At 46.9% G+C, this 14,069-nt stretch overlaps 2 protein-coding genes across 7 annotated transcripts in view; one reads left to right on the top strand and one right to left on the bottom strand.

Annotated features, from left to right (window-relative positions):
- The window catches only part of CYREN (cell cycle regulator of NHEJ), a 56,450-nt gene that overhangs the window by 42,116 nt on the left and 265 nt on the right, over nucleotides 1-14,069 (bottom strand). Inside the window, exons 2-3 of one of the 3 annotated variants that reach the window (XM_057386295.1) lie at nucleotides 13,928-14,042; nucleotides 13,078-13,586 (exon numbers count right to left, since the gene is read on the bottom strand). In XM_057386295.1, coding sequence (XP_057242278.1) covers nucleotides 13,362-13,586; nucleotides 13,928-14,042 — 340 coding nt within the window. In that variant the 3' untranslated portion in view covers nucleotides 13,078-13,361. Of the gene's footprint in view, nucleotides 1-13,077; nucleotides 13,587-13,678; nucleotides 13,760-13,927; nucleotides 14,043-14,069 lie in introns of those variants that run through there. The other 2 variants (XR_008966620.1, XR_008966621.1) reach the window with 2 other exon arrangements.
- TMEM140 (transmembrane protein 140) lies at nucleotides 6,061-11,416 on the top strand. 4 transcript variants are annotated; one of them, XM_057386264.1, is made up of 4 exons: nucleotides 6,065-6,214; nucleotides 8,226-8,341; nucleotides 9,007-9,103; nucleotides 9,988-11,416. In XM_057386264.1, exon 4 carries the CDS (start codon nucleotides 10,011-10,013, stop codon nucleotides 10,590-10,592), a length of 582 nt encoding a protein of 193 aa, XP_057242247.1. In that variant the 5' UTR covers nucleotides 6,065-6,214; nucleotides 8,226-8,341; nucleotides 9,007-9,103; nucleotides 9,988-10,010; the 3' UTR covers nucleotides 10,593-11,416. The 4 variants fall into 4 exon arrangements, 3 of the variants coding, with proteins under 3 accessions (XP_057242254.1, XP_057242247.1, XP_057242241.1); XR_008966619.1 differs by lacking the exons at nucleotides 9,007-9,103; nucleotides 9,988-11,416 and adding an exon at nucleotides 8,926-8,994 and having other exon boundaries at nucleotides 6,061-6,214; XM_057386271.1 differs by lacking the exon at nucleotides 9,007-9,103 and having other exon boundaries at nucleotides 6,064-6,214.

Genomic DNA, 14,069 nt, shown 5'->3' with positions numbered 1-14,069 from the left:
TATCAGAGTGGTGCTGCTACTATGTAAAGTAAGTAATTACAGTTTATCAAATGAATCACAAATGCCTTCAAGAAGATTCTTAATTCTCTTCCTCTCATGATTATGTGCATTTTCCCTTGTGGACCTACTTCAGAGACTTAGATCAAAAGACTTAACAAAATTGTTAAAGGCATTTGAAGAAAGGTCAATAGAAAGGAATATCACAGTTGCAGTACAATTTTTGACAGAAATTCATGCTGGAGCTGTACATAGCCCTCAATGGCACTTTGCTGATGCTCAGGCTAGAAAACTATATGGCCCCAATATGTAATAWAGGAGCACTGTTATTGTCGACTAGAAAAAGCAAATTGTTATTTGGAAAGAAGTCGCATTGATGTTTTGATGGGTAATATTCTTTTTATGTACATAAATTACACTATAATGCTGAATGCTTTATTAATGCTTTTATTGGYTCAATAGGCAGACCAGCATTTCTTGAGCTTTTTGCATTTCATGACAATTCTTTTTCTCAGAAGCCCAAACATACAAAAAACAGAGCAGTGGCAATGAATACTACTGAGAAAGCATAGCTGTCYAGGTTCCCAGACTAAAAATAAACATTCCTTCAATGAGTAGGAAGTGAGCCTCCTTGTCAACATGACATGATTGTATCCATGTTCATAAATATTTGCTGCGAAGAACAGTATAAGGGATTCAACCCTGAGCAGCTTGTTTGCATGTACTGCTTCTGGCATTGTGATTATCACGCTTACTAACAACTGTTGGTTTGGCTTGTTGGGTTTTTTTTTTTAATTTGAAACTGTAATACTCCCTTATGAATCAAAATTGTTACAAACTATTCTCTGTAGGWAAAAAAACCCCTCAAATGTCAGGAGAATATTTTCACAGCATTGCTAAGGAAGGAAATCATAAAAGCAAAAATACTCTTATTATTCATCCCAGGAAGAACATGCTATGGGTGCTTGGGCTTTTTTTTTTTTTTTTTCTGACCAGAGGCTAATATACAACAATTTAATTTAACCACTATAACTACATAAACAATTTTGTCACCAAAAGAAAAATTCCAGCCTTTACATGCTAACTGTTTTCCAATTAGCTACTGAACTCTTACCAAGATTACCAGGTCCCAACCTGCTTTATACCCTGTGAGCAGCCCATAAAGTGGTTGACTGATAATAACTTTCTGTCAACCAGTCTTTTGGAACATCACAGTACTAATAATTAATTCCTGTTTCTATTCTTTTTCAGAAACTCAAGGGCACTACTCTGTTTCACATACTCAAGGCACTGATATTCAACTTAGAATATTTGAGCTACCTGAGCCAGTGAAAAAATGTGAACATTATAGGTTTGTTTAATTCTTTAAATCCCAATGAGCCATTTTTTTCATAATCTCAAACTTCAGTAAAGAGTATGTTCCACAAAGATAAGTACAGAGTTCTTTGGCTGGGATTTCACTCAGCATTTGGAAGAGCAGGGACTGTGCCTGTCACACCAGCCAAGGCACTGGAGATCCAGGTCTTTAGAAAAAAGACACATCAGCCACCCAATGTATGGAGGGTGAGATGAAATTAAAAGGGAGTTTCCTTCTCCCAGAATCAAAGTCTGGGCACAGATCATTACAGCTGTAATTGTCTTCTGCGGGACAGGTCATCCAGTTAAGTAAAGTTCAAGCACAGTTTAAGTATGCACAGCTGAGTGTATTGCAGTGTTATCATGAGTAAGAGTTTGCCTGCCAAAGAAGAGATTAATAAAGAACRTATTTTAAAATGGTTTTGCCGTCACTTCCTTCCCCAGCTGCAGATGTTAATTTCTAGATATTGTGTACCATGTCCAAAGGGAAAAACATAAACAGATCAAGTTCCTCTAGGCTTTCTTGGAATTTGCTTTGCTTAGAAGAAATTTAAGAAACAAATAAATAAATATCTCAGCTCTTCATATTTTGTTTCTGTGKTTTAGATCCCGACTGAAGTATTATTCCACAGAATAATATGCGGGATAAGGTGAGAAAATAAAGACCAAGGCAGGCTACATGGCACAGTACTCCAAAACAGACAGTGCCATGCTAGGTTAGAATGGTTGGATTTCTTAAAATCACAATATTGTCACGGTGCTGATGCMTAGCTCAGTGCTGGCCCATTTCCTGTGCTTTGGTGATGAACAGTGAAGGCTGGGTGTGCAAGATCCCTGGGGAGCATCAGCGTTGTTCCCCTTCCTAAGCACCCACCTACTAAAACCAAATGTTCTGTGTGATGCTGAGCATACCCCTGGCTGAGCATACCCTGCTGAGCACACCCCTGTGGGCTAACAGAGCAAAGTGGAGGTAGCCAGCTACTCAGAGGGCAGCAGATCCTGCCACAAACACCTTACCAACCACACATATTGATTTTTTCACACTACAGGATTTCAAACACTCCTTTGCACTTTACAGTTCAAACTTTGCTATGCAAGCCTGAAAATTTTAGGTTTTCTGCTGATAAAAAGGAAATATTCTTAGTGTCTGTTTCTATTTCAGTGATGGTAAAGTAACCCTCTGCTGTGTCTGTGATAGTACAGTCTGATGATTCACATGGGATAGYGATGATATTGGGAAAGCCCATGATATTGGCACTTACAGCATTGTGGTTCTTTGTAGTTTGAAATACAGATTTTTATTTTTTTTGCCTGAACCAGTGTGGCTATTCATGTGTTCTAAAATGCCTGGGAAATGTTTTCTTAACTACAGTCATATACCTGCATAGTTTGCAACTTCTTAAAATGTATATCATTGTACAGGTATTTGGGAGAAGGGATGAAAAACRTGCTGTTTAAGACAAGGTACTGAGTTTTGTCTCCTTGACATTTCTTAGGATTGCCTAGTAGAGGAGCCAGTGGGATTCTTCCCTCTACCTCATCTTTGTCTCTACAGCATAATCCATTTTAATCTGTACTTTGGAACCTATTGTTGCAAAATCAGGGCCATTAAATTTTCAGTATTTGAGAGGGGTTGAGCTACAAACAATCATAAATAAAATCTAAATTATTTTCTATCTGAAATAAGAAAGAATTGACCAAATGCTTAAAATGCCAGGTGCCTTGGACGGGTAGAACCTCACACAGCAGACATCGAGCCATGTTGCTGCAACTGCTCTAGTGCAGGTGCAATATCGGGGTATAATTTATACACAGGACAATAATCAGAAAGTCTTGGTTTTCCACACAGACCAGATCAAGACTTTTATCAAATCTGAAGGAAGGCCTAGCCACATCTGAAGTATCACTCAGGGCTATTTCTTTACTTCAGTACTTCCAGAGGGAAATATCCCATACAGTCCCTCTGTTACACATTGTATAAGAGTCAAGAGGAGAAATTATATTGTTTTGTAGAAAGACAAATGCAATTACAAAATAAAATTAGACTCATAGACACAAATCATCATTATGAGTCCTCTTAGAGACAACTGGATGAACTTTCTGTCAGACCTAGAACTAGATGCAATTTTTTCTGTGGATATTCCCTCAGAAAAGAGGATCCAGAATCATAACCAATTTTTGTGTAGTMATTTACTTTTAAAAGAGAAGGGTAAAATAAGCAAAAAATTTTGGAAAGTCTCATTTCATGTCATGCTTTTCTTGTGATTGCTAATATTACTAAACTGTTGAGTGTTTAACTGTACACTGAAAATTCAGGAACTGCGGAGCACCTCATTGCACCATAAAGCCACGTAAACATCTTAATGCACGCATGTCTATCTCAGGAAACAATTCCAAGAAGCTTCACACAGGAATTTAGTAGAAACTGGCTCCTGGAAGGTGCCCTCCTTTCCTACCCCTACCCACAGACAACAGGACCCAGCAGCCCAAACACTCCATCCAGTCTCTCCTACCTCCAGGCACACACATGTAGAAGCACTGCTCTCCTTCTCCCTTCCAATTCTCTCTCCAAAATTCATGCTGATGATCATTGCCCTGCTTACCCCATCCCCATCATACTTATCCTTTCCAACTACTCTAACATCAGGTAGACTTCGGCATTGGAAGCCCAAGAGGCAGTCAGAACATACCTGTAAAATGTCCCTAGGAAGGAGAATGGAAAGGCTGCATCCTGCCCAGCCTTTGGGCACAATCTTCCCTGCCCAAATACGTGAACAGAGAAGGCAGGGGAACTACCTACCAGAGAGACAGCCAAAGGTATGGAAGGAAGCCTCCAGCTGGAACCAAGGGCAAGTCTTGACCTAAATTTTAAGTGCACTTCACCCTGTTGGCAGTCATGGCTTCCCAGGAGGCACTAAAAGCAGCAGACAAAGACCCTGCCAGGAAGGAGACATGGGATTCCTTAGGGAACTGAGAAGTGCTTCTGCCTCAGGTGTACAATCAGGCAACCAGCTCTGGCCAGTGASATGCCACACTCCAAGAGTTACATTCCCAAATGGCGCATTTTAAACATTTATTTTTTTTAAAATATCACCTCCTAAGGGCACAGTAGCCAGAAATTACAAAATGTTGGAAGTCAAGCAGATGAGGCAGAAGACCAGCTTGTCTGAACAGGGATCTTCTCCTGGGAAAAAAAAAAAGGCCAAAAAAGGAAGGTGTGTACCCAGTGAAAGTAACATCAGGTGACATGGTGCACTGGTTTTGGAACAGCCACCCCTCTAGGGGGACAGTGGGTCCAGGGAGAAATGCTCTGGCATGATGGAGCAGACCCACTGTGGCAGTCATCCTGATTATCTCAGAAAACAGGACCCCAGTGTGAAAGCAAGGATATTTTTGAAGAAGTTGCTTGTGCCTTGTGCTCATGGCATTGAAACAGCAGCCTCACTTGTGTTGATAAGATCAGTTAAGGTGCTGGCTGGTCACCAGATCTAAATTATACACCCTTTTCCTTCCTGAATGAGAGAAAAATGAATGGCATGTTGCCAAATTGCATGACTGCCCCTCTTGGGAGCACAAAAATGCCTCCTGCCAATGCATATTACTTCACTGGAACAGAGGTCTTGCCCCAGAGGTCTCTCCTTATTCCTCAGTTTCTCAGCCAGCAGCCCCAATGCTAGAAAATGGCCATGTTCAGCCCCAAGGCTTCCTTCTCTGTCCCCACCATCCTCCACTTTCAGCTCAGCAGCTCCAGACTGCTGGGCTTCTTCTGCTCCTGCCTCGATTTCTCCCACCGGAATCCCTGCCTATGCCACYTATGATCAGAACTCCCTTGATCCAGATCCCTATCCTTCTCCAGGCTAAAGTTATTCCACACACAGAGGTACATAAGAAGGCACCCCTGCCCCTCCCCAGTGCCACTTGCATGATGTTCCTGTCCACTGAGATTCTTTTAGGACTTTCTCCATATTTCTTTTCACTTACTTTTTGCTCTTGGATGTGAGTGCCAGTATTACAGGCTCACAACACATGTACCACATGGAAGTTTCTAGACCATGCCTACATGTGGAATTACTGTGTGGAGCTTTGTGAACAGCTCCATAGCTAGGTGTCCGACATGCAGCAACCCCCAACACACAGCCCTCCTATCAGTCCCACCCCAAAGGYGGCCAGTAGGACACAGAGTTCTAGATCTGCCCAGGAGGATTAAAGGAAGGAGAGCTTCCCCCCCTTACATCACTTGAGGTTTCAGTGGTTTCTTGCAGCAGYGAGCACCTTGACACTTTGCCCTGTGCCTGTGTAAGCACAGTGTCTGCAGGCAAGGGAAGCTTGGGCGACACTGTGTCTGGGAAGCAGAGGGAGGGTATCCAAAGTGCAAGAAAAGTCATGTTGTCAGTSAACTCCAGGACTGTTGTGGTACTGGGGGTCAATGTTGGGACGGTCAGTCATCTCTACAGAAGTGTCCAAACAAAACAAAACAAAATCATCTAAGCCCTCATGGACACTCAAGCTACTCTAATAGCACAACAATTATGGGTGAGCTTAGCCTGGGCAGTTATTTGTGCTGGTTAGCACAGCAGGGAAAAGGAAAGGAAAAGCAGAAGTATCTGACCCTGGCTCAGATGGCGGAACTGGGATTGGCTTGTTTTCTTGCTCACATTTAGTCTGGTATCTGCAAAGAGCACTCCCCTCAGAACCGAAACTGAAAGCAGATAACTATCTGCACGTCATAAAACCAGGGCTGCGGTGTCAGCGATCAGCCAGCACGAGACYAGCAGCAGCCACAGACGCACTGGGCTCCTAGAACGTCACCACAGCCCTTTCCAGTGTGCTTCAGCTCCACACCCACTCACATGGGCAGCCCGTAAGTATCCTCCACTGGGTCTCCCAGTGGCATTGGGGACAACTACCAGSAGAAAAAGTGGTGCTGCAGGGTGCAGATGCCTTGGAGGGAGCAGGTCCTTCCCCAGCTGTGGGATGCTTTAAGGGCAGTTCGCCCACAATCTGTTCCATTTGCCGCTGGTTGGTTTCTGTTTGCCAGCAATCCTTAGCTTGTCAGGGGCTTTTCTCTTCACCCATGGTTTCTCTGCAGCTAATCCTGCCTGAGAGGGAAAGATGATTGGGATAGCTGGGATGGAGGGTAGAAAGGTGGGAAGTTGTGAAGGGACATAACAGGTGTCTCAAAGGAAAAGTCTCAAGTCCAAAGCTTGACGCTTTCCCATCACTCTTGCACGGCATTTCTCCCCACAGCAGCCAGGGAGAGGGGATGCAGGAAAGTCAAGAATTCTCAGGGGCTCTTCAGTGCATAAGGAAATGCCCATTCCCTTCCCCTTTGCACTCAGTCCCACTGAGTGCAAAAGGGTTCCACAGAGATGTTCTTCCTTGCACAGAGGCCAGATCCTGTGCCAGAGCTGTGTATCTTCCTGCCTCCTTTGCCCAGGCATTCCACCAGCAGCTTACTGGAGAAAGGCACAGCCCCAACCTGGGAAGGTGCCCACCTGCCTGTGAGCAGCAGAGGAAAGGGTTGTGCAATTCCAAAAGCACAGAGGGTGCCTATGAGCCTTACCTCCCACCCAAAGACCTCATGGAGCTCCTGAGCCATCCACATGGGGCCTCTCTCTGCCAGGGACACTGAGAGACAGAGCTCTCCTATGGTGAAACCCAGTGTTTCCAGTAATGCCAGTCCAGAAATAAGGAGGCTGAATCCAGGCTGAGGCTCGCTGTGCCATGTTCAGGTTTCTCTTTCTTGCACTGTTGAGGAAGAAACCCAGTACCTCCCATCCAAAGGCATAGGCACCTCCTCAGAGTCAGCAGATGTCTGGGAAAAACCCAAGCAGTACACTGGGTGAAAGCTCTTTCCTGTTTGTCCCTTGCTTCTCAGCCAGGCTGCTGCAAAACCTGCCTCAGTGGCGAGCTGCAGAGCTCCAAATGCCACATCTGTGGCTGCACTGTGGCAGGGTGTCAGGTCTCAGGSTTCACTAGACCTATGGCCTAACCACAGGTCACCTCCAGGCCAGTCCTGTGTTCTCTATCCAGCTGGCACAGGGCCATCCCAGGTAYGTTTCTGGCTCCGTCAGTCACACCTAGGGACAGAGATTTATCTACTGGGGAGGCAGCAGGAAGCTGAAGGGCAAAGATACCAGCAATTTGGCAGCGAACAGAGGGATACTGCTGCAAAAAGAAAAGATGTCCTTATACACGAGACTCAAAGCAGCAGAGAGGGCAGAGATACCATGGGCTGTCCCCAGGTCCTCATACATGTTGAGATCACACAGCACCACAGGGTCTCTAAGGTGGCTGCCCTCTGCCCCTGCCATCTATTTCCACAAACAAGATAGGAATTTAATTCTCTGTTCCCTCTCTAGTAACCATGCAACTAGGACAATTTTTAATTGCTTTTACATTTAATGGATGCTGAGGGAGCGAACATGAGATGATTGAACAAAAAACCAAGTTTCTACAAGCCTGCCTTTCTTATAAGGAAACTGGTCTAAAGAAATACAGCAGCAAGGGTTGGTGGGTGGGAGGGGCCAAGAGCTGGCTGGGCTGCAGTGGTCCCAGCTCTGAGCTCTAACAGAAATCCCTGGGGGCCTGGTCAGCCAGCACAGAGCTCCCTCCAAGTGCAGCTTGTTCTTCCTCTGGGGGCTGCAAAGCAGGGGCATTGGAAGAACCGTGAGAGGAGTGAGCCCTTGCAGAGCACAGGGGGGAAGAGCAGCAATGCCTTCATGCAGGAGACCATGTGTAAGACAAACAAACCAYAGAGCAATACCAAGGGCAAGACGAACTGGTAACATTACACATGCCTGTGGTCTCATTCTGCAGCACACTGTGCTSAAGCACAGATATATTCTTGGTTGCTTGTGTCTTCATTGCAGATTCAGAACAATGGGCATCCTCCATGTGACCTTCCAGTCTCTCCAGAAGCCCATTGTGAAGATCTTCAAGGGAAGCTACAAGAAGTGAGAGAAAAGTGACCAGAGGAAGCAGACAGGTTGGTGTCTGATGCTGTGACTCCCCTGCTTCCATGCTGGGTGTGTGCTGCTCTTGGGAGAAGTTTGGGACTGAGAAGCTTCATCTTTGTGCTCATTAGACAGAGATGCCCCGCTTCCAAGTTTCTAGGGAGAGATGGGGAATGGGAAGGGGATGCTGAAAGGTCTCTAGTCACCAGCACCATTGCCAGTCACAGGTAGAGATTGAGTGGAGTCTCTCCTGACACTCTAACCCTGCCTCTAACTCAGGGACTGCACCAAATCCACAATCAGCTTTGGGTGATGGCCTACGAGGCCATCCAGGACATCACAGATTCATAGAGTATTCTGAATTGGAAGGGACTCAGAAGGATCATTGAGTCCAGTTCTCAAGTAAATGCCTCACACAGTATTGAAGGATGACATACCACTGAGCAACAGTCAGTGGAGAGGGGACAGTAGAGCCAAAGTGAACTTCTTGAAGGAAAGCAGTAAATGATTCTCAGGATATAATGCTTGTCAAAGGGAGGAAGTCATTTACAAAGCCTCAAACCTGAGGCTGAGCTTGAAGCCAAGGTCTGAGTCCTATGTTTACACCTCTTTGCAGACCTGGGTGGACAACGCTTCAATGTTGTGTGGCTCTGCAGCCAGTGATACCCTTTCCTGATGCCACTCATCTGTTTTTCAGTGTGAAGCAGAAGCCTGCAAGAGGGCACTGAGAACAGTATACACTCTTGGGAGAGGAGCAGACTCAGGTTTGCCAACCAGTCTGAGAGAAGAGCAAGGTAGATGGCAATMACAGGTCTGTCTCAGTAGCACCCAYRYGGCTGGGCCTCAGAGGAAAGCAATGGCTGCAGGTGGATCCATGATGTCTCTCTGAGCAGGGCACTCCCTGTTTGCGTAGGACATTGGTCCTCAGGCAACTGAGAGAGGAGCACCATGTCTGCCAGCCTCACAGGATAGCACAGCTGCAGGCATTCAGTCCTGCTGTGCTCAGAAATCTACAGGCATGCTAGGACCTCACCTGCATGTGGAGTTCAGATGCTGGAAATGGGTGGCATCAATGGCACCAGGTGTCTCAGAGCTATAGGAGGTGGGGGGAGCCCTGCAGTTCAGACCCTGTCATGTCTACATTTTAGTCAGTAGTCCAAAYACCACAAGGGACGTCTTTGATCATAACTGAAAGAAAAGCGTTTTTCCCAGAATAGCTCTTAACCCCTCCTTCTTCTACTCAGTAGTCCAAAGATCACAAGGCATGTCCTTGTCTGATAAAAACTGGAAGAAAGGCATTATTCCAGAATTGCTCTTAACCTACTTGTTACRAGATAGCAGTTTTGCTCTCCTCCTGTCACTGCAGTTTGCTGACAAATTCCTCTTTTCCAATGAGATCATTGTGCAAAGGGCATGTGTGGGGCTGAGTCATTCCTCCCAGTACTGATCCACACATGGGACATCATTAAGCCACCTTTGCTGTGACCAAAAGTGCACCAAATGCACACCCCTCAACCCAGTAACACATGTACAGCATGGTCCTAGGCAGGGCTGAGACACTCCTGTTCTGTTTGCAGGGGGAGCCTCTAGACCCCAGCCATGAGGCTTAGAGCCCATCTGGGGAAAGGTGCCATAACAGACAACAACTGAGGGGTCCCCCCTTCATGTTTTGCAACAGGCATCCCCACAGCAGGCTTTACCATGGATGCAAGAAATCATGCAGGCACCAGGAGGGGTCTGCTGCAACTGAGGTGTACCGAGCACCTTCTCTACGTGCTGACTTTGCTGTTGAATATTGGGACCTTGGCCTTGATGTTCTACGCACTGCTGTGGGAAGTCGGAAACCTGATAGACCTCCCTGACACGCGCATAGGCTTTTACAACTTCTGCCTGTGGAATGATACAGCTGGGGAGCTGCAGTGCCTGAAGAAYGAGCAGCTACAGGCCATGGGCATCAGTCTAGCAGCAATGGCACTTGCCAGGRTTTTTGTGTATACCTCCCTGGTCCTCAGCATGTTCCACCCCATTTGTGTTTTAAATGCAAAGTGCAAAGGGGAGGGAAAGGGATGGAAGATGATCTTAATCACACACTGCATCAAGATGATAATCCTGGCAGGGGGCCTGAGTATGCTCCTTTCACAAAYCTTGCAGTGGATTCATTTGTCTGATTTCACTGGAGGCTTCTGGGCACTGCTYGGGGCTATGGCTCTGCTACTGCTCCAGATTCTCATTGCCACTGTGTTCCTCAACAGGGCCAAGCACACACACAAACACACACACTAGTTTAACTGAGTGCTTTAACTGAGAAGGCCCTGTTCATTGAGATTTGACAGTGAAGAAAACGCAAGAGCTATTGTTAAAATGATTTAAATTAGTTATCCAAATACAGCTTTACTCTCTGGCAAGAATTTGATCCCTACTCCAAAGGCTCATGTTGAGCCAGGTTCTGGCATATCATTGTATGCAGCACTCCTGCATCAAGCTGGTAGCAGATAGCAACAGACACAGCAGAGCATAGCAGCTTCCCAGGTACAACAGCATGTAACAGTCATCAGTTTGGGGCACAGCATCAAGGTGACAGCATTTCTGGCCTTGTCCCAAATAGCACTGAAGGTAGAAAAACAAGCATACAGTGGACACAGTCCTCTGCCCATATCTAGTCTAAATGCAGGCAAGCAGAGAATCAAACAAGCTTCTTTTCTCRGAGTTGTCCGGAGAATCTGCTCCTTCTCCACCTCCTGGACTAACTAGAGATGCCTTCAGGGTAATTGTGACTTGAGGAGCTGTGGCCTCACAACTGCCATCACAGCAGTGCCACCCTCAGAGGTGCACCTGTACCTCACCCGCTGGAATAATGTCTAGAGTTACTATGACTTAGCTCATTAGGGTGATGGGCCCCACATGCAACCCCCAGAGCAGCAAAGCACATGGAAGAGCAGCCTAACAACTCTATGAACACAGCCCTAATGGAGGGTTTCCATGAGAAAACAGAGGATTTGGGTGCAGAGCTCCAGATTTGTTCCCACTAATACTATGGGGCTGAGCCCAGCACTCCAACAGCCTTTAAGGTTGCTAATATCTCATAATAGGGTTGCTAATATCTCATAATAGGGTTGCTAATATCTCATACTAGGGTTGCTAATATCTCATAATATCTCATATATCTCATAATTAGGGTTGCTAATATCTCACATTAAATGTGTAATCAACTAACAAAGAGCTTTTAAAACCTTTTGCCCTACCACATAACAAYGATAAAGGGAGCAATGTTTAAAAACAGGATCTGTAGATTATGTTTAACTAGGAACTAACAAATGTTCATGAAAATGTGACCAAATAGGTTATTTCCTKGTAACTAGACAGGATATATATTGCTTAAAATAAATAAGCAGCCAATCAACAGCCAACCTTCAAGGCTGTGAAGTAAGCCATCTAGGACAATAAAGAAATAATATCAGAAAGAATCAGCTTTGTAGTTTGCAAACGAAGTAACAGACTGAGCATGCACTAATTAAGAAAGTTCAATTAAAGTGAAGACTATGAAACGACCGCTAGGATTGTAATAAACCCTGAAGGACAGTAGATGGCAGAAAAGACTGAAATAGTTAACTCCTGTTCATATAATCATTTGTCAAAATAGGCACTTTATGTTACTGATTTGTCTGTGTAATGAATWTGTAACAGCCTGRTAATTAYAAACTGTATTAATTCATCCAGTGGTTGGGAGCACTTATGGTGCAACCCCAGCATTGTAAATRAAGAATGCCTACTTAACAGTGATAGCCATTGTGGTTGAGAATTTGTTTCAAGGGACATGAGAGTCTGTTTTCTTTCTTTSTTCAGCCTTGGTGGAGATGAGACTGGTAATGCTGGTTTGACTGATCCTTCCTTTCAATAAATGCTCTCACATCTGGCTTCATGCAGTTTGTTCATCCTCCTTTTGGACTGGGAAGAGGATACTGAACCACCTTTATCCCGTCCTAAACCCCCATGCAAATTGCCATGGGGTGGGCCYCCTCAGGGCAGTCCTGGCCCCTGCCAGTCTGCTCCCACCCATGTCTTCTTCAGCCATGGGAGGACTGCTGGAGCCTGGAGGCAAATTCAGCACCAGATCCAATGGGGACAGCCTGCCAGGCCCCACTGCAGCTGTGACAGAGGGTCGGCAGGGACAAGGGAGCCCCCAAGGCTGAACCATGACCATGCAGCTCTGCCAGCAAAGCCCTTCCAGTTAAGCAACTCCCTGCTCCCCTCCAGTCCCGACACTCCAAAGGGACACTCCCGATCCACCAAAGGGACACTCACAGAAACCCRAATGTCCTCTTTAATCTGACCAAGYTCTGAGATGCGGAACAGAAATGAACACATSCGAATCTGGAGCCAAAATCCCACTGAGTGCTGCACAGAGTGGGAGGAGTACCTCCTTCCTGAAAGGAATGAGAGGGAAAYGTCTTTACAAAACAAGATGTGGGCCTGCTGGTAGGTAAGGCCAGATACTGATAGGTGAAAGAAGCAATAGGAAGAACYATAAATTCCATAGGAATTCCACTAACTGCCACAGACTGTTACTCACCCAAGGCCGCCCTAAATCCCTGGACTCAGAGAACAACAGACACAAAGAAAAAAGCGGGGTCGGGGGAACGCACATTAGAAGCAGGTGTGTATTAGGTGATTCAGGAAGTCTGTACCTCTCAWGTACCTCAGCCAATGGGGAAAGAGAGARGAAAATGCGGCCRGGAAATTAGGATAAAAAAAGAGGCTGTRTCCTCTGTCAGTTTGAGAGACCCCATGGAACTGCCCCATGGCCTCTCTCTTTATTCAAATMAAGTTACAGGACTTCYCTGTCTCCTTTTTGGACATAAAYCTCTGGTGATTGTGGATTAATTTTCCTGACATTMCTTTCYGCCCCCRCCTTCATGGGTATCCTACCTAGACAGGGCACCAACACAGCAGAGGCACAGACCCCTCCACGCTTTCCTCTGACCGTTCTCAGGGCCGCAGAGGAGACACCCTCCCCATTGTCCTCTCAGCTCCTGGAGAGTCACAGMGGAGATGTCAGCTGAAAAAGATCTCCCTGACGTATTTCAGTACATCGTCCTCAGAGTCCTCCCCGCCTGTCCTCTCTGCATCGGCACCAGCACCAGGAGGGGGTGGAAGTGCCGGACTGTAGTCACTGCCTCCATCCGTGTTGGCCGTGCTTCCAGGAGCCTTGTTTGGYGTTGGGGGAAGCTCCTGCCCCTCTTCGCTCCTACACCGCGCCTTCTCTTCACCGTCCTCGCACTGTAGATTCTGACCAGAGGGAAAACAAGCCCCGGCCGTGTGTGACTTCACCCCGGGAGCACTCCAAGGAGCAGGAGGGCGGCCCACCATGCCCCTCAGTCACCCCTCGCCAGGCCCCAGGTTCGCGGTGTCCTGCCCTGCAGCGCCGGTGGGGTGCAAAGGCAGCAGCGCTGCTGGGAAGGAGAGCAGGGGACCGGGAAAGCCATGCAGCACCCGGCAGCATCCCCCGATCYGCCTCCTCGCCAGAGGCTGCCGGGGAGCCGCGGGAAAAAGCGCTCCCTGCCCGGCCGCGCTCCGGTACGACCAGGGCCGCGTACCCACCCCCAGAGGTCCSGGCTCACCTCGGCCAGGACCGCCAGGGCCACCTCCACCAGCTCCGCCTCGTTCATGCAGTACAGCGCCGCCGGCCTGGGCAGCGCACAGGGGACGCTCAGCGCGGGCAGAGCCCGGGCTCGCCCCGCCGCCCCAAGCGCTCCCCCGCCC

The sequence above is a fragment of the Malurus melanocephalus genome, unplaced genomic scaffold, assembly GCF_030028575.1.
Source record: "Malurus melanocephalus ecotype Western Australia unplaced genomic scaffold, MMel_1.1 scaffold_16, whole genome shotgun sequence".
Classification (NCBI taxonomy): Eukaryota; Metazoa; Chordata; class Aves; order Passeriformes; family Maluridae; genus Malurus; species Malurus melanocephalus.
The sequence above is the reverse complement of the archived record's forward strand: the minus strand, read 5'-3'. Positions and strand labels throughout refer to the sequence as shown.